We start from the raw sequence: 26,628 nt of genomic DNA, 5'->3' as shown, positions 1-26,628 counted from the left end.
GCGGCAATGGTCGCGTTCAGCGCGTGACCTCGGTGCCGAATGCGCGCGACGTTGCGACTCGCAAACGCGGCCACGGATCTTCCCGACGGTCGCCGGCCGAAATTTTCGGTTCGTCCGGCGTCGACCGAGAAACCGGTGGCTTTCGGCGAAACGAAAAATTTCGCCAAAGCGAAAAATCTGGCCGTCCCGAAATTCCCGAAAGGCCGGACGGTTCCACGTAACCGTTTGCGGGCGCGTTCGGGTCGCCCTATCACCTCCCGCTCCCCCGGTCCCGCCGTCGCCACCGCGCTCTAATCACTACGTAATGCGCACTGCCTCGTGTGCGTGTGCGTGTACATGACGTGTCTGCTCGTGTGTGTGCGCGCGCGTGTGCTCACTAACACACGCACGAGCGCGGGCGATCGGGTGAATAGATAGCGCACGACGATAAATGTCTGCGCGATAATAGACGTTTCTAATTGTCGTCATCTACCGTCGTCGTGTCGTTCGCCTCGTAAACCGTAATTTCCGTCTCGTCGAACCCGGGATTTACCGCGTACTCGCCGACACCACCGCGGACCCGATTCCAAACAGTGAACCCGTAAAAAACCCTCGTCGCCCCGCAACCGCTGCCGCGTCGCAGGTGTTCGCGTACTTCGAAAATACGTTTCGACCAAATATTTTTGGTTTTTTTTTTTTTCCCCCTCGTCAGCGCCATGAAACCGACGTTGGTCAGTCTTGCGAAATACGGCTCGTGAGTGGACGGCTTTGACAGGTCAGTGGAGAGTTTCACTTACGTGATTGCGTTCGGATTTTTTATGCAACCCGGAAACCTTGAGCTACATTCCTATCGCTGTGTATACTGTACTGAATCGTGTCAAGTTCGAGTGTTTTGTACGTTTTTCAGGTTTTCCGTTTACCAAGATAACCATGGATCACAGATTCAACTATTTCCATCAGAACCGTAAGCATTTTCGTACTATGTGCACTGGCTCACCGTTGTATCCCTTCAATTGTAACTGTTCGTTTTCTTTTTTTTTCAACAGCCAATTCTCTATCAAACGGAGTTTCTCCGTTTAATCAACCATCCGTTGACGGAACCCAGTTGACTGATAATTACTCTGGTAAATCTAGAAATTATATTTAATCCTATCTGCTTATGTAATTTTTACTATTAGAGGAGTCAATAGACTAAAACCAGATTACTCAAGAGTTTATTTAAATTATTTATTTAATGTAATTTTTAACTTTGCTTGTCCCCCCACAAGAGAATCAATGTTTAAATAAAACAGGATAGTTTTAGTCTTAAATCACTTTCAATATTCGATTTATTTTTAAAAAAAAATTTTAGTAGAAAAAGCTCAATCACATAAGTTGTAGAAATATAGCTCATCAATCTTCTAAGTGCAATTTTAGGGATTGCTGGATTATCTTGTCAAATATTTAACCAGAATGACACTAATAGTATGGTTTTAAAAAACAATTTTAGAGTCTGATCACATGAAAGTTTAATCAATGAATCTTCTTCACTTGCTAATATTTAATATTTTAAAAATACACATTAATTATGTTAATACTATACGGTTTACAACCCAATACTACCCTGCTCGCAGCACATGGGTTGGGAACCGTTGATATAGATAATTTTCTAGGTGTTATATAGGTATACTGAATTATAATTCTACATCTTTAAAATGATTTTACTTTTCTAATTTCTATTATTAGTTTTAATCAAATTTAAACTAACCTGAATTAAAATTTTAAGCTGTATTGCTTTTAAAATTCACAACTATGGTGATATTTTCATACTAACAAGTGAAGAAAATCATCTTGAATAAATATGTTATATTTTAAATGTTTTAATTGATTATCAAAAGATTTTAAACTGAAATATGGTAAACAAAAATTAATATTTAATTGGTAACTAGTAAAGGTTGTAATATCTCTACAACCATACAAAACTACTATTATAGATTTAAAATAAATTAAAATTGTGGTGAATAGTGTAAATATAAATAGTACAAATATATATAGTATAAATCAAAATTATACTGACATATGGTTAAAATTTGGTAATTCATTAATACTTTAGGTTTGTGTACCATCAATTAGAATGCTAAATTGTACCTTTATATGCACATTATATAGTATTATGTCTTATTATACTATCTGATGTAGATATAATGTAATTATTTCTATTTTATTTACAATACTCATCTATTAAACAATTATTTCCATAGTAAATATATTATATTTTGAAATTATTTCATAACAAAAATAGATTGAAATATTACTACTATCATAAAAAAATTACAAAAAAACCACATAGTTATCATTTTGACATAGTTACTCTGTCGAAATTATTGTTGAGGTATATAATAAATCATTATAAAACCTTCTTCATATATCATCAACACATTCTATAAGTATCTTTTAACTTCACATTACTAAATATTAAATCTATAACCTACTGGTAAATATCCGTATAGCTTATGAAATAAATGCAAAAAGAACTAAATTTACACAGAGATATCTAAAATAACCTAAAGAGTAACCTAAAATATTGCCAAATACCTATACATTTTTAATTTACTTACCTACAATATTTATTGGTAATAATAACAATTGGAACTGTGATACATGTATTCATATTTTTATAAAATTATATGTGCTGTGCAGATTTAGGATACCTAATATTTATCATTTTTAAAACAAGCTAGATAGACAGCTTGTTATTAGTCTTAAATCATTCATAATTTTTGTTTTAATAATCATTACTCTTATAACATGTATATTTCTTAAAAATTAAAACATTTTTTAATACTTATTTACATAAGTAAGTTAGTTGAAACAATTAATTGTTCTTCATAATACTACAGAATTTATATACATATTATTAATTATGATTTAAAAAAAATACTTTGTCAGTTTTGTAATAACAGAATTTCTTTGTTAATATTATCTTACATTAAAATATTTCAAATTTATTTCTTAAAATTTTTCTTTAAAATTAATATTTTTACTGTTTAAATGGTTGCTGTAAATGGTTAATGTTACTGGTAAATGTTTAAATGAAAATCATAAAATAGAATATTTTGGATTACTATTTCATGTAATTGGTATATGATACAATTTACTAGTGTTTTTATAATATATTTTTAAATCAGTAATTAATTAATAATACTGCTACAGTTAATTTTACTTTAAATTTAAGTGGTAAGGACATTCAAATTGTATTTTAATAATTTCTATAGTATCTATTTATATGTTTTGTAAACTATTTTATATTAATACTATTGTTATTATTTTAGGAAGTATATCATCTCATGATCAATCTCCATTTAACGAAAGAAGAAATTCTAATTCTAATACAGTTCCATCAATGAATTATCATTTATATCAAATGAATTCTAATGAACCACCACATTTGTCTGGACCACCTAGAACTGTTTCTAAAGAGATTTATGAAAATTCTAATTCTTCAATTCCGGTAAGTAAAATTTATTAAGTTTAGAAATTATAAAATATCTCTGAGTGATTAATTTAGATCTTATTACTTTATGTCTAATATTTGTATACTCTTATCAATATTTGATACTTTATTTTGTATAATTCATTAATTTTTAATTTATGATACTATTTAGTAATAATTACATTTGTAATTTTTAAATTTTTTTTTTTGATTTAGGATGTCATAAGACTTGCTCAATCTAATACTGAAAATTATCCAATAAATCCAGACTTTCAGTTGCAACCCCATCTTACTGGTTTATTACCACAACAATCGAAAAAAGTTTCAGATCTCCCGCAAGTAGATAAATACAATACTAGTAAAGGATCTATATCAGCAAATATGAATCCTAATTATTTTTCTTCAAACAAATCTTATCCTGAACCCAAAATCATTGAATATGATATGGAAGAAACATCTACTGAGAGTTCACCACGACATACTTCTTCTTTGTATTCTGAAAGTACTACTGATCAAGATTCTGAAAGCATACACCCAAGTAATGTATTTTCAAAACATGTGTTGAGTAAAAACATTGAGTGTCATGTAACTAAAGAATCAAAAACAGTTATGTCTTCAAATCAAGAGTTCCCAGTACCTAGCCAGTTTGCTGATTTAAGTCTTAATAAAGATGAAGTTGTTGATGATCATCAACATTCAATTTTACATAGTGCTTATAATCAAGATGATGATATTGAAGACATTCCCTTATCTGATAATACTAATCAAGATGAAAAAGAACATACCTTAGAAAATCACGAAAACCTCAAATTTCAATTGAATGAACAAGTTTTCGACACATCGAGAGTTCAAATGTATGATTATCATGCTAATAAAAAATACTTAAACTCGACTGAATTTAATAATGAAAATAATCAAGTCCAGACTCCCAGTTTTAATAGCAATGCTAATTCTTTTAAAGAATTCTATTTAAATAATTCAAATACTTTAACCCAATCTAATTTACCTCCTTGTTCAATTTCACAACCTCTTAAAAGTTTGCCGGTATTACCATATGACAATACTATACCAAGTCAACAAAAATCGGCATCTATTCAAAATTTTAATGCGGATTTACAACCAACAAATTATAGTCAACAAAATAAACATGTTCAACCAGTATATCAAAATTTCAATGTTTCACTTACCAATTCTAACTCACAACCTAGTGCTATTAATAGTAATACAAAAGATGAAAAAGCTTGCAATCAGTCCACATCATCAGATCAAATATTAAATGATCAGGATAGTTGTAAATCTATGCAATCTACTATAAATAATTTGCATTATCCACAAAATGTACAAATTATTGAATCAATTAGCCAGCAATCTATGTATAATACTTCAAAATCATCTGCCTCTGAAGAGTTGAATGATAGTAAACTTATAACTAATCAACAGTTTTCAACTTATAATCCATCATTGACGTCAACTCAGTCTGTAGGTCTCATGACTTCATCTGACATAGCAACTCCTACTGAAATAAGTTTGTCTTCTATACCTAAAAAAGAAGAAATTCCGACATCTGATGAACAGAATAAATGTCTGTTCAATTCATCTAATGCTGTTATTAACAATTCAACCAGTTCAGATAATCAGGACTCAAAAAATATGGTGCAATCAGAGTTAGATGATAAAACTTTGCAATCTTCAAGTAATGAGGTATTTGAAAATCAACAAGCTGATGTTAAGTCCCAGGTTCCAACACCAATAGAAAATTGTACTCAATCAAATAATTATTTTAACTCTACTGATACTATGTTTGAACAAAGTTCAAATTATCAGCAATCATCACAAAATCGATTTATATCTCAAAAATCTACCTTTGATGATAATACAAAGTCACCATTAGATTTGGTATCCCAAACAGTAAACAACCAAAATGCAACTGTACAACAATCTAAACCAAAGACTGGTCATAATACAAGTCATTATTTTGATTCTATCAGTGCAAATAATAAATATGTGTTCAATCCACAGTCTCATAGCCAACAAGAAAATATCAATACACATAATATAAAACCTGTTATTTCAAGTTTTTCATCATCATCCAAAACTAATGATTTTGTGGAAGTTTCTAGTTCACAAAATAATGCAGCAAATTTTTTATCTTTAAATCAACAACCATCATCAATAGAAAATAAATTTGAAATAGCTGATAGTCTAAAATTAGATTCCAATGTATCACTAAAAGAAACAATTGAATTAAACTCGACAAAGTCTATTCCGCTCCAATCTAATAATTCACATGTTAATTCATTTAAAAGTAATGATAATATTATACCTAATGATCAATTTTCTAATTTAACAATTGAAAATCAACAAGGTCAACCTGTTAATCAACCAACTAACCAGATTCAGTTAACATCGACTTCATATTTTTCTAAACAGACATCATTTAACAAAAGAGAAGATGTTGGTGAACTTTCAAATTTTTCTTCTTCAATTAATGATATTAGTAATTCATCATCAAAATTATCAGAAGTCAAAAACATACCTCAATCACCATTAAATAATTCATCTGAACTTGATGTTAAGACAACTGTTCAACCAATAGCTAACCCATTGCCTCCTCAAGAATTTAATAATACATTTACGGAAAATGTTATTTCATCAGCTACTAACCAGTTTTCACCTCAAATATTCAGTAATAAACCTAAATTAGATGCTGCATTACCTACCAAGGTAATATCAAATCCATATTCAACACAATCAGTTAACAATCAACAACAGTCTGATACTATTTCTTCTCTCCAACCAATATCAAATCCATATTCAACACAACCGATTACTAATCAACCAACACCAATTGTGGTTCCTACTGTGTCATCGCCTGTTACCCAGTTTTCACCTCAAATGGTCAGTAGTCAATCTAAGTCAGAGAATGTATCGGCCCTTCAATCATCAACTAACATGTTTTCTACTCAACCCATTAATAATCAGCAGATCCCTAATGCAGTTCCACCTGTTACTCAATTTCTTCCTCAAACATACAATGATCAACCAAAGCCAGTTGTTATGCCATCATCTTTGCAAAATACTTCAAATCATTACTTTTCTGTTAATAATCAACCAACTTTACAGTGTACATCATCAGCCATCAACCAGTTTCCACCACAAAAATTTAATGATCAAGCTAAATTAGGTATTACAGCATATCCTCAACCAGCTTCAAGTCAATATTCAACACAATTATTCAGTAATCCACCAAGTATAAACTCTGTTTCACCAAAGTTGTTAACAGGCAATCAGTTACCTCCACAAATGTTCAGTAATCAATCCAAACCAGACATTAGCCCCCTTCAAACAACAAACAAATATTCATCACAACCGTTCAATAATCAATTAAGATCTAATATGGTTCCACCAATTCCTACAACAGTAAATCAGTTACCTCCTCAAATGTTAAATAATCAACCAAAATCTCAAGTTATTCCTTCTCTTCAGTCAAGTCAACCAAGGATGAGTATGATTACATCGGCTTCATCAACACCAAATCAGTTTCCCCAACAAATGATCAGTAATCAACCTGGATTAGACACGGGTCTATTGAATAAAACTACTAATCGTTATCCATCACAATCATTAAATAAACAACCCATACTAGGTGTTCAGCCTATTCAACAATCAATTACTCAATATCCACCTCAACCATTTAATAATCAATCTAAAGGAAATATATTTCCACCTTATCAAACGATTACTAATCAATATCCATCACAACCGTTTCCAAGTAATCAGATGTATACCAACACAAATTCAGCTCAACCAGCAAATAGTCAATGGCCACCACATCCGAATATAAATCAATCAAGTCTACAGTTAACTACACCAATTTCACATCAAACTAATTCAATGCTTTCACAGCCGCCTATGAACCTATCTTCTAACTTACCTTCTATACCTCCTAGTATAAATCAACAATCTCAAAAGCTTGGCTCCCAAGTATATCCTAGTAATTTACCTTCTAATAATTACTACAACCAAAGTCAGGGGAATATAAATGTTCAACAATCTCAGCCACCAACATTATTACAAGGTCAAAATGTACAATTACCATCTAAAGGATATCCACTTCAAAGTAATATGGGTTTATCCAGCCAAATAAATTACCAGCAACCAAACACTAATCTTGGACAACAAGGATTTCTTAATCAACAACAAGACCCATATAAAACAGAACAGAATTCTACAACTGTACAACAAGGTTTTGCAAAGACATGGGTAAATTGATTATTATTATTCTTTATCACTATTACTAGAGTAAAGATTTTAAAGCAACAAAAACTGTTAAAATCAATAAAACATTTACATTTACATTTTTTAAAAAAGCATTAAAAATGGGTTTTTGAAAAAAAATTAATAATTTTCGGCAATTTGTAAATGACTAGCTGTTACAACAAAAACTAAATTATAATTCTGAGTAGATAATTTCCAAAACATGAGCATATTTGTGTATACTTTGTTGTTAGATGAATTAGTTACTAACTTTATACTATATGGTATGTGATAAACTTAACACATGGTAAAAGGTTTTCAAGAAATGATAAAACAAGATTTGGAACAAATTTTGAAAAAAATGTAACTTAAAACAAAAAAGAGTACTCAAAATACCTAAAAAAGCATTAATATACAAAAAAAAAAGCAAAATAAAATGTCTTGCATTTTATTCTGAGTAGTATAAATCAAATTTGTAGCTGACATATATTCGTTTTAAAGCAACAAAAAAATAAAAGTAAATGCCTTCAAAATCCATACTCTAATTATTATAATTTTATTATTGATAAATAATACATTATTTGATTTATCATATATTTCTAAAATCTAGTAATTTTCAGTAGATATTTTTAAAAATGTTGATAAAATTATTTAAATTTTTTTTTTTTTAAATCCTTTTTCCCTTAGAATTATTAAGAATATATGGTCTTCAGATATCTGCTATTCATTACATTAAATATAATGTTACTCAATAACATAAAAAAGTCCATATTTTGGCCATAAATGTGTATTATGCAATATGTAACCTACTATTAACTATTGTACTTGGTATATTAAATACAATTTAAAATATAACTAACATTAATCAATATTTAATGTATTTTAAAGGGTTACGATAATCTGGATTTATTAAAATCAAGAGATGTACTACCAGGTGATGGTGTTCAACCACCAGAGATTAAACTTCCTCAAGGATATGCTAATTGTGATAACTGTTCTCAGGAGTATGATTTTTTAAAAATATTCATGTCATTATATTATTCAATTATGATTTTTTTTAATTTTATTTATTTGATGCAGTATATTTCGTTGTACAATGAACAAGTTTCCATCTTCTAAAACTTTGCTAGATAAGAGTAGATTACCATTAGGAATATTAATACATCCTTATAAAGATCTATCAGTAAGTAGATTTTGTTTCTTTTTTTTTTTAAATAAAATTAAGTGTATGTTATCTATTTTTATACATACAATTGATGTATTTAGCGTTTAACTGTAATTCAATGTGAAACTATTACAAGATGTCGAAACTGTCGCTCGTATATAAATCCATTTGTTCAATTTATTGATAATGCACATTGGAAGTGTAACTTATGCTACAGAGTCAATGAATGTAAGTGCAGTGTTAAAACAACACCAGTTTTAATAGAACTGTGTATTAAATGATCTAGTGTGTTACAGTACCAGCAGAGTTTCAAATTGATCCATATACTAAGACACTTGGTGACCCATCAAGAAGGCCAGAAATACAAAATGCTACTATTGAGTACATTGCTTCACAAGATTATATGGTTAGTTTACTAAATAATATAATTTATTATATTTAATTTATTAATTTTACTTGCTTTAGGTTAGACCACCACAACCAGCTTTATATCTTTTCCTTTTGGATGTATCTCGTACAGCAACTTTAACCGGTTACTTAGAAATTGTCTGTGATAGAATTTTGAATAAAATTATGTCAAATGATATACCTGGTGATTCACGTACTAATATTGGTTTCATCACTTATGATTCCTCAGTTCACTTCTATCAAATCTCAAATAGTGATGGAGGACAACCAAAACAACTTATTGTTAGCGATATAACTGGTAATTAAAAATTATAACCTTGTAAATTTAAAATTATTTTCATTATTTTTTATTTTTTAGATATATTTTTACCTTTACCTGAAGGCCTTATGGTAAATTTAGAAGAAAATAAGTCTGCCATAAAAGATCTATTGACTAGTTTGCCTAGCCTTTATAAAGAGTCTTACAATACTGGTTGTGCCTTAGGCGCTGCTCTCCAAGCAGCTTTTAAATTACTAGCACCACGAGGAGGTCGAGTTACTGTATTTCAAGCATGTTTACCAAACTGTGGGCCTGGTAACTTACAACCTAGAGATGATGGGAAACCTCATACTGGTGATCGTGTTGTTCATATGGACCCATCTACTGATTTTTACAAGAAACTGGCTCTTGAATGTAGTGCAGAGCAAATTGCTGTTGATATGTTTTTTGTATCCTCACAATATTTAGATATTGCTACCATTTGTATGAAAATATTATAACAAATTATCTAATAAATATTAATTATGTTTAATTATTTTTAGCGGGAATATCAAAATACTCTGCTGGATGTATACATAATTTCTCTCAGTTTGATGTTAAGTCTCCAACTCTAGTAACAAGGTTCATAAACTGTTTTGATCGATACTTGTCTCGTAAAATTGGTTTTGAAGCTCTCTTAAGATTACGTTGTACACGTGGTGTGGCAATACACTCTTTTCATGGAAATTTCTTTGTTCGCTCATCTGATTTGCTTATGTTACCTAATGTTAATCCTGATAATGCATATGGAATGCAGTTATCTATTGAAGAAAATTTAGATGGAGTTCATGTTGTTTGCTTCCAAGCAGCATTACTTTATACTTCCAGCAATGGTAATATTAACAGTGAATTATAGTTTAATTAATATGTAATTTTTTTTTTTTAATTATAAAATTTTCTGTTACAGCTGAACGACGTATTAGAGTGCACACACTATGCATTCCAGTTACTGATAATTTAAATGATGTTTTTCATAATGCTGATCAGCAAGCAATTACATGTTTAATAGCAAAAATGGGTAATTTGAATTAAGTAAATAAAAAATTATAAAAATAAAATTTTAATTTTAAATTATGTGTTATTTAGCTGTTGATCGAAGTACTGAAAAATCATTATCTGATGCGCGTGAAGCATTTTTCAATGCTATCTCAGATTCTCTATCTGCATTTAAACTTGGCTGCTCATCTTACAGTGGTCCTGGAACTATGTTATCACCTTTGTCACTAAGAGTATTCCCATTGTATATTTTAGCTACATTGAAACATGTAATTATTAAAATATGTTGGCTTTATAAATAGCTTACCTATTTTTTTTTTTTTATTATTATTATTATTTATAGGCTGCATTTAGAACTAATCAACCTACTCGACTGGATGAACGGATGTTTAGTATGTGTCAAATGAAAAGTTTACCTTTAAATAGTCTTATTCAGTACATCTATCCAGATTTATATCCTATACATAATTTAGAAGAACAGGTAAGAATTAATTTGAATGTGATATATTAAGCACTATAATAACATTTTAAATTCATTTTTATTTAGCCTAAAGTAAATTATGAGAAGTTAACAGAAGTTCCTCTTCCACCAGTCATACAACTATCTGCAGAACGAGTTGAGTCTAATGGTGTTTATTTAATGGATGACAGTGAAACATTAACAATATTTATTGGACATAGATGCTCAGATCAACTTATTCAAAAGTTATTTGGTTATGTGAATTTCAATTCAATGCCAGAATTAATTGTAAGTTCTAAAAAACTATTAATTTTGATTTATTTTTTGGTCAATCGATGTAGTTAATAATTGTAATAATTTTTTTTTTTACATTATAACAATTTTTCATTGAAAAATTTACGGCTATATTCTGTTCATAATTTCAAATTGAAGGATAAATTGATAAAATCTTATCCTAACACCACTTTAATTTTGTTTATTGTATATTAATTAATTACCAATCTGTATCTTTATCGATGCATCAAAAAAAATTTTGGTTGATTGTGAGAACCATTCTTCTCATTGATAATGTTGTAGAAACTAAATGATGATATCCTGAAAACTTTTTCTTTATATTATTAAAATTTTATGCATAAAATATGAATACCTAAAGTTCTTTAGTTTTATTTGTTTTCATTATGTTAATATTATTGTGCACAATATTTGTAATTGATTTGTTCCTTTTACAGACTTCACTTACAGAAGTGGATTCCAAGCCATCTTATTTATTACATAGTTTTGTTTCTTATCTACAAACTTTTAAACCCTATTCATTACCAATAGAAATAATAAAGTGAGTATTTCTTTTTTATTTATGTTTTATACTTAAAACTCACTATTATTCATAATTACCATTAAAATTTTTTTTTTATTATTATTTTAGGGATAATGGACCACATAAATTACGTTTTTATAGTCGGTTGGTTGAAGATAAATTTGAGTCATCCTTATCATATTATGAATTTTTACAACGGCTCAGCCAACAAGTTAAGTAATAGAATAATTATTTTAAAAAAGTTGTCTGATTTAATTTACCTAATAAATAATTATTTTGTTCAATTATAAATGTTTATTTAAAAAAATAATATTAAGTTTATATTTGTACTATCAAGCAATTTATATATTTATTATATTTTCGTTATTAAATTTTAAAAAATAAGTTTGAAATTATACAATTTATAGGTTTTTTATTTGTAAATTTAAATTATGAATTTAAATCTATTGTACAATGATTATTATTGTTAAGTAGTATCTATAACGCTAAATAAAATAAAATATTGTTTTAAATGGTTATTAGCCAGATAAATATCTGGTATTATTGTTTGTGAAATTGTTTTATTAAAATTGTGTTAATTTTATTTTTGTAAATGTATATTCAAGTTAATTCTATTAAATAATAAATGTACGTTCCCTACAATAATACATTTTAGTACATGGGTTCTCAACCTTTTGAGGTCTGCGCCCCCTTTAAAACTATTTTATGAGTTTATGCCCCAGCCTCTCACTACCATAAGATAGATGTATGGATAATATTTATATGTAAACTATACTTTAATGTTAGTTATTGGATTAATAAGAATAAAACTTCAATGAAGTTTTTCTAATATTAAATTAATTTATTTGCATAAAAATCCTAAACGGCGGCGACCAACACAGCGGCAAGGCACGACATATTAAATGACAACATTTTCATTTTTCATGTTTCTATTTTCAACATTTTTGCGCCCCCCCCAGGTTGAGAACCACTGTTTTAGTACAATTAGGCAATCACAATTTATAAAAATTGAATTCCTCAAAATGATTAACCACAACCATATGATGTTCACATTTGATATTTCATTATTTTATACCCAACATGGATTAATTAATCAATCAGTCATCCAAATGCAGTTAATGTTTTACTGTTTTGATTAATTTTTTTTTGTAGTTTCTGTGCTATATGTCCAGGAATATGTATGTGTGTCTACTCATAACCTATTACGCATTAATCAAATTTTTAAATGCAAACAAAATAAAATTTTGTATTGAAGATTTCCACCCTATTAATAGTATGCAATTGTAAAAACATTTGTTGAAAAGCTTACAAGGCGCCATGGTCGAGTATAATATTTATAAATCAAGATAATTGTTATTAAAATTAAATTTTCAGAAATGAATAATTGATATAATCATAAAAAAAAAAAAAATCAATCCTAATATTTATATTTGATCTGAAATTAGTTTGGATCCAGTCAAGGCCTTTCCCTGTATATTAGTTATTATATTTATGAAAAATACAAAAAGTAAATAAATTTTTATGAACCAATTTATTTTAAATCTCTGCAGTTTTCTATCCAATGGTCACGAACATGCTTAGATTTGTCTGTGCCGGGCTGTCATAATAACTATAGTTAATGGTTCACACTTGCTTTATTTATAAAGTATTTCTCGTTATATTATTTGGGGGGCAAAAAACCATTTTGGCGGTTAAGTTACCCTCTAGCTGCCAACTAATTACGTCTGTGGTCAGATAGTAGAACCGCTTTTAACTCTGGGATAATGGGCCGAACCCTGATTGTGGCGTTGATTATTTATGTGATAGGTTTATTCAAAAATCATTGGCGATAGGTGTTACCTACTTAACTGTATCGTAGGACGTACGTAACAACGTTATTGTGTCCACCTAGTTCAATTTGAATGGCTTTTTTTTTCAACTTATTTAACCAGACCAGACACCGGTCTCATAAAACGTTAAGCTTACGTAACGGGTGGACAAGTGTTTATATTTATGACACAGTCAAGCGCGTTTATCGTCTTCGGCTGGATATTACGTGATAATATTATTATTTACTGATTTTCGCGCGCACCATTACGCCATTGTGCTGATACGTAGACATTTATGTTTATTCATGTGTATTTTTATCTATAATATGCATATCTAAATACTCTTAATATTTATACCTATACCGCGGTACCATAGACGTGCGCAGACCTGTATTTTAGGGGGTGCCCAAAATTCTTTTGGACCATATCTCAACAAAACGTGCAAGTATAATTAATTACGATGTATAAATAATTGAATAAACATAACTATAATTCTTTATTTAATACTGTGGTACAATCAGTGACGGCGTTAGAGTTTGCGAGGCCCTGGGAAAAATAAATGTTGGGTCTTATAATTTATATCAATAAAATATTTTAAGTTCAGTTAAATCAGAACCGCGGGGCCTTAATTATCATTTAAGGCGCGGGGCCCTGGGCAACTACCCCTATTGCTCACCCCCTCGCGCAGTCCCTGGGTACAATGAATACGTTTTCCTTGAACCTCGAACATTTTTCTCTGAAAACTCAAATTATTTATGATTTGTACTTATGTAGTGGACTGCAGCTGTTATATTATCATAGTAAGTTTTTGCACGAATATTTAGAAAATTCCGTTTTAATTTGTATATAACTAAACATCATTTATTTTTTACCAAATATTTTATAGTAAATTTTAATTTAATTTAAGCATCATCTTTTGAAATGCGGGCTCTTTACTCTTGGACTTAAATTTTAGCCCCCCCTTCCTCCATTTACAACATTTTGTAGGGTGCCCAGTCGTACTCAGCGCCCTCCGTGCACACGCCTATGCGTGGTACGAATAACAATTCGGCTTGTTTTCTGTGCCGTGGAAATAGTAATTCTATGAAATTTTCAGTGATTCGCATCAGTAATTCCGAAAAACGGATAATGTTTAAATCATTGGTTCCTGAACTTTTTCGACTCGCAGCGCCCTTTCGGAACCGAGGATATCGAACTTGATAAAACCAATGACTTTTTTTTTTTTTTTTTGGTCTACTACAAAATCGTAAATCGTTATTTTCGGATCAGGGAGCGGTCGGCCACGTGACGTCCCTGAGAAGACACCGTGGCGCGCATTTCGGGAACCACTGGTCTAGATGGTATTGCAGGAACGGATTTTTATTCAAGCGGGTTCACAGTGGATTCCAAATCTGATTTTAATTTGCTATGTCCTCGGAACGTTCCGATTTCTTGCTTTCATTACGGTTCGCTTTCCATTCGTTTTTCATGGTTGTTGGCAATGGACCTGCAACGATACATGGTACCAGTTGGGAGTGAAAAGGAAAAAAATACTCCTTTCGAACATCAGCGTTTGAGTTTGTTCGCGGGGCTGGAACGGAATATTATTGTAGTGGCCGAGCGGAGGATATTATTTTTACGATTAAAACATTTGAGTTTGGTGCTAAAAATAAAAAAAAATAAAAATGCGTCACGTCGTTATCCAATAGGTCGCCCGTCCGGCGTCTGTTCGCCACAATGTACTGCGCCCACGACAAGCGGTACTGCAACGTTCGGAGTGAAAACCGGTACGCTAACGTTTAACGTAATCCGTAACCGCCAACAATGCGGCGGTAACGAATAACGGTCGTCGTCGCCGTTGCTCGTCCGTGCCATGTTTGTAATACGACTTACAACTTCGTCCAGGCACATCGGCCTTTCCGTTCCCGGCTTACGCGCCACCGCGTTAGTGCGATCAACGCTACTACCGTGGTTGAATAACTCTAGTCACGGTTATACAATCGTAAGAATCATATGTTCGTCAAATCGTTCTCCGTAGCGTTTCGGTGTAAGCCATTTTTTCGTTTTTTCCCCAGTGCTCGAAGTGGTGGGGGGGGGATACGGAGGGATGGCATCCCTCTACTTGTTTTGTCTTGAATAACGCATAAGACTTGCATTTTAAAATGATATACTTATCGTTTTTATATTTATGTAGAAGACATTTTTTTTTTTTCAGTAAAAATGATTGTTTTTAACATTATGGCCCGGGCGCCCGGCTTATCGTGTTGTTTAGTACAAGCCGTTTCGCAACTCGTATTATACCCGTATTTAGAGCCACGGACTAAGATAATATACTTTATGTGAACCATAAATAAATATATATATATACATTATAGGTACACAAGGCGTGAAGAATGTTATGATGATATCAGGAAATCTGAATTATAAAGCACCCCTCCACTTATTTTGAGCCATTTCGACCACTGTTTGTCCCTATCCAACTTCGAAATAAGAGTTAACAAGCCCCGACAACCGAAATCGCTCGACTGGATGTTCGCATCAAACACCTCTACAGGATAAGATGTCTTCATTCCCGGAACCCCATCGATCACGTGTAATATTTCCCGGTTCCTTTTAGCGTTAAACGATTATTACAATATAATAATATAATAATGTATTCGGAATACTATTTTTTGTAAGTATTCGAGTATTTTTTCTAAATACTTTTAAAAAGTATTCTGCCCAAGTCTGAAAAGTAAGCACGTTATACGTACCTGTACCTGTAACAAAATCAATACTTCTTACCCGCCCACATAGGTACCTTATAAATTATTTGTGCATCACCTTATGTGGACCACACGAGCCGCCACTGTAGCCAAGTATTTCCATTAGAAACGATTGTATCAGATCGGTCCAGCAGTGCGGACGGGGAATTGAACGAAAGCATTATTTGGACAATGAACCGGAGGTTTTCACGCGCTCGTCGCAACACGATGGACTACAAATTCGGTATTTCTTCGTCTGCGATGATAATATCATCATTGTAGGTATAATAATTCGGTCAACAGCATGAATATATTTCGAAACGGACCACGATTATACCTACGCGACGGATACGGATTTTGAAACGTTGTATAACGCTACACATATTATAATATTATTTATTATACTTGTCATTTTTTATCGTCTTCTCTGCAATTGGTATTGCGCACCTATATGTTCGTTCGAATATCAAACTTTCTCGGATTCGACCGTTCTTCTGCAGAACTCGACGGCTGTCGCGATACGTAATAATACGATGTACACGTGCGCCACCTACGTGTCGGCATTACTTCCCGGATCGTAATTTTTCCACAGAACTCCTTACACTGTAACGCGCAAACACGTTTTCGTAAAAACGAATTGTCGTGCAATAACACGTATCGTGTACGAATACATAATATGTGTTAAGTATGTGCGTACGACTTTATCGCACGGTGACATTATGTAGCGGTTGACACACGAATGCCGCTGACCACATTATTGCTAATGAAATCCAAAGATTCGGTTGCCGAAACGAGACGGGGCTAGATCATTTGACCGCACAACTATTAGATAACTTTAATGACATCCGTACGTCTGAAATCATACAACTTAGTTTAAGGACTACTTTTAGCCACTTTGTAGGAAGTGTGATTTCATCAAAGTACAATGCGGTCGGTACAAGTTTTTGATAATAAATACTCAAGGCATTAAAAAACAGAAACTAATAATTGTACAATCATTGGTTATAGTATTAACATAACATTACGAACATCATAAATTATATGTGTTTTTGCTATAGTTTATAACATGTAAACATTTATAATCTGTAAAGAAATCCAATAAAAGCAAATTCACGTATCGGGTGTATACCGTAAATCAGTGGTTCCCAAACTTTTACGATTGCTGAAACCTTAGGAAACAGTTTGTGTTCATGAAACCTAACTTTGTCTCTAACTCCAACTTAACCACAATTTTTCAATAATTTATTGAAAAACCAATACTCCGAAAAGCATATTTTAATGATACCTAGTTTATGATTGTTGTTAATCACAATTACTACTCTCAATGATCACATTCAAATTGCGGGATCTATAAGATTATCCCATGGAACACACTTTGGGAATCACTGCCTTAGATAATTCTGTACTTGTTTTTTACGTACGATTTATACCGTGAACAAATGGAATTGTGCATACAAATATTATGAACAATTTATTATTAATGTGATTTTTATTACGTAGACGCATAAAAACAGTATATGTCTTATGAACGTTTAACCGTTTCGAATAGTGCGGAGATCACATTTTAGATCGGCACGGGTCACGGATTGACGGATATGAATGATATGTGATTCGTCGAAAAACAAAAATCCATCCGTAGCACGTAATCCATAGTAGTATTGGAATGAAGCTTAACATTTTTTTTTTTTTTCATCAAATAATGAAATTAAATATTAAGATAATGGTTAAACGAGATTTAACATTAATTTCATGTATTTTTCAAAATTTTCTTCGCATTTAAAAAACTACAGAACTAATGATGAAAAGAAATAATGAACAATTGTTATCAGTAAGGTTTTGAAATCTGATGATTTTGAGAAGAACGAGACTTTTAGTGAAATGAGTGATTTCAGTTGCCTGGTTTTTGTTTTTTTTCTCAATTTTTGTAGTTAAAAGCTCTTTTCGTTTAATAAATTTAGTTTTGTGTTGAATATTTAATGTTGGTCATATTAAAAAATGATTAAAATAAAATGCGCTTCGGATTATTTGAAAAATCATTTCACTATCCACAATCCACATCGGAGATCTCGATCAAGTTAATAATGTAGTGTCTTCAGTTTGACTTAAAAACTTGAGCGGTTATGTGGTATACTACACAATGCAATAACATTTTAATAAACAATATAGCGTACGTATTTGGTGGACAATCAGACGCTCGTATTTATAACAATAATTTATTCATTTGCCATTCCTAGTATAAAATACTGACTATTAAGCGATACTAAATGGCGTATACGTATAAGCCGAGAAGAGAGTGGAAATACGTGTGTATGGTAGCCAGCATGGTGACGCTTATATTTTATACGCTTTATACAACGTTTGTTCTCTGCAAAAATAATATTGTGTATCATCGGCATGTAATTTTTATTCTATGCCATTAAAGTTGAACCGTTTCATAAAATTTTCAGCGTTCGCATTGAACCGTTTTCAACTTCGAAGTTAAGCGTTATTACTTATTATATTTTACAAAATGTGTGTCTTATATTTATTTATTTCAACTGTATTTCATAAACGATTTCAGTATTTTAGTATTTTTCAATTCAAAATGTGTACATCGTTACATCGTAAAGCATTTTTCTTCGGATCTTCAATCATATTAATCCCAGACTTAACAGTTATATTAATATTTAGTTGAAATTAAACTGTTGTACAGTTTTAGCCGAGCATAAAGTCATATTTAATTGATTGTTTTTTTTATTTTCTAGCTGAATAATAAGTACCTATGTATGAAATATCACGGTACACAGTTGCAACAAGATTATGTGTTAGAACTAATCAACATGTTTAGTTTTAGATTTAAAATCTTGAATAAAAGCTGTGCCATAAAATCGAAATATTTGTAATCCATTATCAGGCACAGAGAGGCAGTAAATAAAAGTTGATCAACCTGGATGCCCAAGCTTGGACATTTATACTTGACTCAATTTACGGAATAAAACGAGTTTGTATGTTTTTAATACTAATAATGAATAATTGATGATAAAAATGGTTAAAATGAAGATATCATTGACTAAATAAAGCATCTATCAGCAATTATTAATAAAATTATTAGTCATTTACAATTGTAGACATGATGACACGTAGTAGATAAATGTGAAAGTCACGAGATTGCGTAATTAATCAATTTATTGTTTTTGCTGATAAACATTAAAAAAACACAAAATTGTTTTTTTTTTTTTTGAAAATATAAAAATTGAGACTGTAATTTTCTGTAATTTAACCGTTGTAAAATATTTTTGTTTGTAAAATGAACGCATTCGTATTAATATACTTATTATACAATTTTTGAATGCGATAAATGTCGAAACTAAATTTTAACATTTTAGATTCTGAGTAAAACATTGAATGTATTAGTTTTACGATGTGTGTATGTGTGTTTATTTTATGTCTATTTGACTATTAGAAAATGTAAATGTTTTGATCATCACAATCATGAGAGGTTTCTGATAGAAAATGTAAATTAAACTATACTTTGAAAGTATAATTTTATTAAACTTAAATCAAATAGGCTTTCTATAAAATGATTTGTATTTAAATAATAAATAATCTAATTTTTAATAACAATTCTCAATTTTTATTTCAACAATATTTATACTTTTTATCTAGTAAATTATATTTTTATTCTTTTTAAGAGTTCTCACTTTTTGAAATAAATCTCTTTTAAATCAAAAAAAAAAAAAAAAAACGATTCCCTTAAGTTTAATTGTAAACGTTTAAATAAACGATCATAATACATTTGGTGTTGTATACAGACAACATTTTTAATATCATAACGAAGTCAAATTTAAATATTTTCGAAATTTGTAAGCGTAAGATTTTTTTTTTTTTTTAATACAATAGCTTATATCAGATAAAGAATACTCGTAGAATAAATATTAGCAAATTATTGAAATGAACCTATAAGATAATAGATAACTGCTATTATTAAGCTCTTTATTCATACGTTTGGTTATCATAACCATTGTTTCGTTTCTACTATTATTATAGACAATCAACAAGAGCGTATATTGCGATAGAGGTATGCACGTTTTATAGTCTATTTACTCTATGTTTATACTGCAGGTGGAGTTGAATCAATATGATTAAAAATTAAAAGTATATGTTCTTACAGTAATTCAACGTTGGACAATCGTCGTCTCGCTTCGCTCATCGCATGAAAGCAATCCTGTAATGTTGTATTATTATTTTAGAATTAAATGTTTATTTTTGCGAAATTGATAAATTCTGAAAATAATATCAAGCAAAATTTTGTTCTGCTATTAAAATGTTCACTAACTAATAATGTTGATCTAAAAATAAAAATCTTATCGACTTATATCGTGGAGATATTTTAAAATGTATAGTTTCAGTATGCTAATCATCAGGGCTCGGGACTTATAGCACTTAAAATCATTGAAATAAGCGTTTAAAAAAGCGCTTAAAAACATCAATATAAGCACTAAAATAAGCATTTAATAAATTTAAAATCAAGCAAAAATATTTATTTGAAAAAAAAAAAACTATGAAATTTGAACTAAAAAATCAAACATAATAAAAATAAATCTTCACTTTCAAGACTAAGGCTTTTATGAATTTTCTAAGGGATTTTTCTGAAATCTTTGTTAGCCCTAAAACGATGCCTCGGACAGTGACGAACTACGTGACAACGTAGATAAGATAAGAATTATTTTTATTTTTAATTCTATCAAAAACGACTTTGCAGGATAAAACTATAAAAACGTAAACAATACTGGTCAAATAAGCAAGAATAATCAGAAAAACTGGAAATAAGCATTTTTTTGAAAAATTGCTGAAAAAAGCAAAAAAAGGCACTTTTAAAATTCATAATTGTACGTGTTATAGCTTGACATACACTTATACAGCACTCTGCTACATTTTAAGTCAACGAATAAAAATAAACAAATGCTTTCACTCCCGAGCCTTGGTAATCATTTCATACATTAAAATGTCAATTCTTAACCATACGTAAATAACTTATAAAACTAATTTAAAATAATTATAAGCGAAATTTCCAATGTTAAACGTCAACGAAATGTAAATCTTTAAATTATGTATAAAAAAAATGATTAAGAAACTATAGAAAAGGATCAACGTTACGTGTAATATATTCAAATATCAAGTCTTGGAAATCGCAATTTCACGCGTTCAAAATAAAAACCTGAAAACTACATAATTGTAAAACGTTATTCAATCTTCTCGCGTAGATTTAATATTTATAATAAAAAATTGTTATTTCTCGGGGGTTTTCTTCTCCCCGTCGGAGCCGGGAAAAAAAAAACACGTCTCGCAATAGAAACACGTCTCCGAGAACTCGCTTCGAGTCCGAAACAAAACGCATTTGAAACGACGGTCGATGGTCGGCTGCGAAGAGGACGCGAATGGACGCGGTGTCCTTAAGGAACACGTTAGGGTGGTCACGCAGCGGTGTTCGGATCGGACGGATCCGCGCAACACCATGCGTTCCGTCTTCCGCTCGGCACGCACGCAATCGTTTGCGTCCGGACGGTGCCGACATCGCGGAACGGGTTGCGAACGCATTCCGACGGAAGCGCCGCGCGGAGACATTGTCCCCGTAACGCGGTCGTAAAAAAAAAAAAACGGTACGAAACGATTAAAAAACGATTACGCAACGACGGCCGACCGTTCCGCGTGCGGACCGAACGGATGCGCGCGCCGAACCGGTGGCCGAACGAAAATATGGAAATCGCCGTACCTCCCGCCGCGCATCGTCCCGATCGTTTACTCGTCCGTCCGCCGGCGTCATTGTGTCCGCGGTTCCGGAATCCCACGGACGTCTCCACACGTTACGAAACCGCGTGCGCTGGCTCAACAGTCCGTCACACCGGCCGAAATGTCAACGCGTTACGGTCCGCTCGGCGTTCACGTCCGCGGGGGACTCGCAACGTTCACGTGTCCGATCCGCGCTAAGACGTAGCGGAGCCGCGCGCGTAAACCCGTTTCGGAACGCGGAACATTTTACTTTGCGCAACTCGACGGTGGTTTTTTTTACCGCATAGTACGAGACGTTTCTGAAACGGTTTTCGGACACGCGGCACACGCGTTCGTACGATCAATCGCTCGGACGTTAAAAAAAACATCCGTTTTATTTCCCGCGCGCTGCGCCGGTCCAGGCCGATCGTTTGATTTCACACTAGGTTTTTCTGTACTCGTCCGAAACGCGTGATTCTATCGCGTCCGTACATTTTTCGACAGAACATGTGGGTGCTTCAGTGATTTTCGCTTTTAATCGCTACCAGTCCCGGTTTCCCCTGAATTTTCAGTGATTTGTTAATTTGTTCAACGGCAAAGCTCTCCGAGGCGAAAAAAATAATTCCGACTAGAATCTTCGAGTAGAATAGTTGTTATCCGCGTGAATGTGCGGAACAATACCTCGTGTTCGTAATGCCATAATCGAACGCTTCCGTTGCAATACAAGTAGAAAGAACTCGGAAGTTCAGTGAATGGTTACATCGTGTTTGTACCAATATCGAAACGTTTTATCCGAGAAACTATAACAGTGCACGAAACGTCTAGGTAATATACCTGTCTTTGCAGAAATAATAGATGCGCGTTTAAATATGTTTACGGATTGTATTATTATGTATTTCATGTACAAATTATGTATGTCGTTATAATGCAACGTGCCAAATTTACAGCAAAAAAAAAAAAAAAAAACAAAATGTATCAAATCGTTATATTCAATATGTATTATACATACATGGCAAAACAAAACCAGTTAAATAAATAAAATGTTATCATTAAGAAACTATTAAAAAAAAAAAAAAAAAACACACGATTGTTTAATTTCATATTCGGCATGAGTACAAATAAAATAAACAGGTATAAAATAATTGTATGCAGGGTAATCCTGTTGTCACGGAATTATGGATACTTGATGATGGGCAATACTTTTAGACGGTGGACTTCTTAACAACACGGTTAGCTTACATAATATTTCGTGTCGATAGTAATATTTATTATGCATCAACAGTATCACGTATATTATGCAAAGTTATTAGACATTTTTCAAATATGTGTTGTTTGGATTATTTAGATGAGCTTCAATGATGTCTTACAAGTATGAAATCAGTAGCCTATAAAACAAGGTTAGACATAACTAACACATAAAGCATTATGACATTAAAACATAAGGCGTAACTAATGATTTTAAATTTAAATTTAATTTTTTTTACCGATCAAAACTATATTGACTCTGTGAATAAAGTTTAAATTGCACAGCAAACATTAGTCATCTTAATAATAGGTGAGTTCGAATGCAATACCGATTTTGTCCGATTTACCGGACCGAAAAACATAATATTATACACCAAATACCCATGTGATAATATTATGAATGCAGATTAGTTATCTACTAGTGTCGAATAACTGAACGAATGAACAACAAGTTTATATTGCATTTATTTTTTACTTAATTGGTTGGTACCTAAGTATATTTTATATTTTCGTGTTGCGAGCTTGCAGTGCAATAGACATTAAAATTTTCGATTTAGGAAAATCGAAATCCGTGTACGCGTTTTATCTTACCGAAACGGTGAAGAAATATCGTGAATTATATCCAATCGAATTGTTAGGTGAAGTGTAGATTATTTTAAAGTTACGTTTCGTAACATCGCGGTAACTGGTATGGTAGTGTACGTGCATGTTATTACTGAAGTCCAAACGTATTATTATTTTTGTCTACGGTAATGTAGTTGAACTGCTAAACAATAATTATACGCCTAAACGTATTATTAAACCTATTTTCGTACCATTTGTGTGCGCTATTGGTATCATTTAGAAATAATAGGTCCGCAAATTTTATTGATTTTGGTTTATGAATATAAAAATATTACAAAAGAAAATCAATGCATAAATACGAGTATCTTAAAAACAATATTACACTTGTATTACGGGGTTTCTGTTCCTCGCCGTATTCGAATGAGGTTATACTTAGTACGAAGTGAGCTGTTAGCTGTTAGGTCTTAGTGGCACTTGATACTTATTCATTGGTATGGTACGAAGTCGTTAGAAAATCGATTAGACAGCGAATGCAAAATAATATAACAATGGTTTTGATTTTGTTTCGTTGGCTCGACGGAAGTAAATAATGCATTCATAATAGACGCGGCTCAAGGGACCTATTTTTTATTTTTATTTTTGTGGAGGGAGGAAAAATTCCCTAGAAGAAAACTTTAAAAAAAAAACACATTTTAAATAACAAACTTTAAGCGTCTATTTTTAGACTGACTTAGCAAAAGTATCAAAAATGTCATATATGTAATTATACACATCGATTTCTCTATGTGTATTTATTAAACATAAATTGAACGGCCTATCTTCAATCATTCTTAAACGAAGTTATGTTTACTCTTCTTAGATTCGAAAGACTTCTTTATGAAGCAATTACGTTTACTTATATAGTTGCCAATTTATGTAGTGATATTTTAACATATCGATAGAATTGAGAAAAAATAGTTTTATTAAAGGGAACTCTTAGGCGTGGCCCCCTCTGGAGCTATGCCTAATTAATAAGTATGATTGCAAGTATCATTATGGGAATATTTTTTTGAAAATTCAGGAATCACGAGAAAAAAAAAACATTTCCTAACGTACGTTACAATAATAATCGTAGAGTATGTTGATGAAATTAAACTTATAACTACCACATCAGTAATCAATGTAAATACAGCGCAGAAGACTAAACGGTAAGCCCTTTTGCGCACAAACTTCTCGGGTGAACCACAGTCTTACGTGTAAGTTCCACCATTTAAACATCGTTGTTGAGTCTACCACCGCGCACGTTGCCCCTACACAGAAACATGTTCAGAACCGACTGCGAATAAGCCGAGGATCCGTTGTCTCGGTCGGAGAATCGTCCTGGCCCCAAAGGGTTCTGTTTTCGGCACTCATTTTACCGCGGGCCCGCGCAATCGTGTAGACAAACGGACACGCGGATCCCTATACCGTGTCGGAACGCCATTTATAACGACGGCCGGTATGGTCGTACGGAAAAGTAGCTGCGGGTCGGAGGAACGAGATTGTTACCAGGACCAGCCGGAGTTTGGGCGCGCACAATGCTTACGTTTCTCTCGTCTAAACGGCTGGACGGACGATCGGCTGCCGAGTCGTCGGCAGCTGCTCGATGTTTTTTGGAATGCACGTGAACAAATTAAAAAACCCGCGGAAAACCGAAAAGTTCGACGCCGAAGACAAACGGTTGCGCGATCCTGTATCAACACACCGTTGTACCGTACGCGATGCGAGCGCAGCCGGAGATCGGGGTGCCCCGTTGCATAACCGCACTCGTCCACGCCGTCCGCTTTGGGCGAGTGTACACCGAATATCGTGTACGTTACGTCGGAGCTGAACGGGTGGTACGTACGATCAATTATCGTTGTCATTGTCACATTCTGGTTTCGCGTATTCATTATTTCCTGCCGCCTGATCGTCGTCCGTTCGCGCGCGCTTCACACACGCGGTCGACGATGACACAACACACCGGTCGCGGTCGTCCGCGGTCGTACTGGTCGCCACTTAAACTGGTTATTGTCGCGGATATTTACCTACCCGTAATGCGCGTGCGGTACGGGGTGCAGTGTATATATAGCCGACTCGGTTCTCCAAACGTCACCATTCGATCGAGTACCGCGGAACAAACAGCCAACATGAAATTCGTAAGTATGCACCGGCGGATAGCCGAAACCCGATAGCGAATCGTTCCGAGCGGTCCGATAGCGGCGCTATCGTCTTGCAGCAATGCGACGTCGCGTATCCGCGGAATAGGAGAAGAAAAAAAAAAAAAAAACACTCTTATTCCGCAGCGCTCGGAACGATCCTCGGAACCCGTTACTGTAACGTTATCGTTTTCTTTTCGCAGACGTCAGCTTTAGTCGTCGCTCTGGCCGTCGTAGCCCTCGCCCGGGCCGACAAGACGCCGCAGAAACCGGAAAAACGCAGCATCGGCGAGGAATACGGTTCCGGTGCGGTCCTGTCGTCCGGTTTGGCTTCCGGCTACGCCGCTTCCGCCGGCCTGTTGTCCAGCGGTTACGCCGCGGCTCCCGTCGGATTGGCCGCCGGTTACGCCGCACCCGCCGGACTGGCCTACGGGTCCTCGTACGCCCCGGCCTACAGCAGCGGTGCCGTCATCGCCGCAGCTCCGGCTGTCGGAATCGCCGCCGCTCCGGCTGTCGGAATCGCCGCCGCTCCGGC

At 33.0% G+C, this 26,628-nt stretch overlaps 2 protein-coding genes across 2 annotated transcripts in view; both read left to right on the top strand.

Annotated features, from left to right (window-relative positions):
* The first annotated feature begins 314 nt into the window (after positions 1-314).
* On the top strand, positions 315-12,133 carry LOC112693110 (protein transport protein Sec24B). Its single transcript, XM_025568034.1, has 18 exons — positions 315-754; positions 887-943; positions 1,026-1,103; positions 3,291-3,469; positions 3,668-7,714; positions 8,597-8,712; positions 8,789-8,891; positions 8,975-9,101; positions 9,170-9,279; positions 9,339-9,579; positions 9,640-10,023; positions 10,083-10,412; positions 10,487-10,597; positions 10,666-10,844; positions 10,919-11,056; positions 11,123-11,323; positions 11,764-11,867; positions 11,958-12,133. The coding sequence occupies exons 2-18, from the start codon at positions 910-912 to the stop codon at positions 12,067-12,069; spliced, it is 6,594 nt and encodes a 2,197-aa protein (XP_025423819.1). The 5' UTR covers positions 315-754; positions 887-909; the 3' UTR covers positions 12,070-12,133.
* A 13,850-nt stretch (positions 12,134-25,983) lies between these two features.
* Positions 25,984-26,628, top strand: part of LOC112693112 (tetra-peptide repeat homeobox protein 1-like) — a 1,854-nt gene continuing 1,209 nt past the window's right edge. Inside the window, exons 1-2 of the mRNA XM_025568037.1 lie at positions 25,984-26,093; positions 26,297-26,626. Coding sequence (XP_025423822.1) covers positions 25,992-26,093; positions 26,297-26,626 — 432 coding nt within the window. The 5' untranslated portion in view covers positions 25,984-25,991. The remainder of the gene's footprint in view (positions 26,094-26,296; positions 26,627-26,628) is intronic.

Source organism: Sipha flava, unplaced genomic scaffold, assembly GCF_003268045.1.
Source record: "Sipha flava isolate LNK unplaced genomic scaffold, YSA_version1 80_pilon_pilon, whole genome shotgun sequence".
In the NCBI taxonomy this organism is placed as follows: Eukaryota; Metazoa; Arthropoda; class Insecta; order Hemiptera; family Aphididae; genus Sipha; species Sipha flava.
Note: the sequence above shows the minus strand (reverse complement) of the source record. Positions and strands in the feature narration are given on the sequence as shown.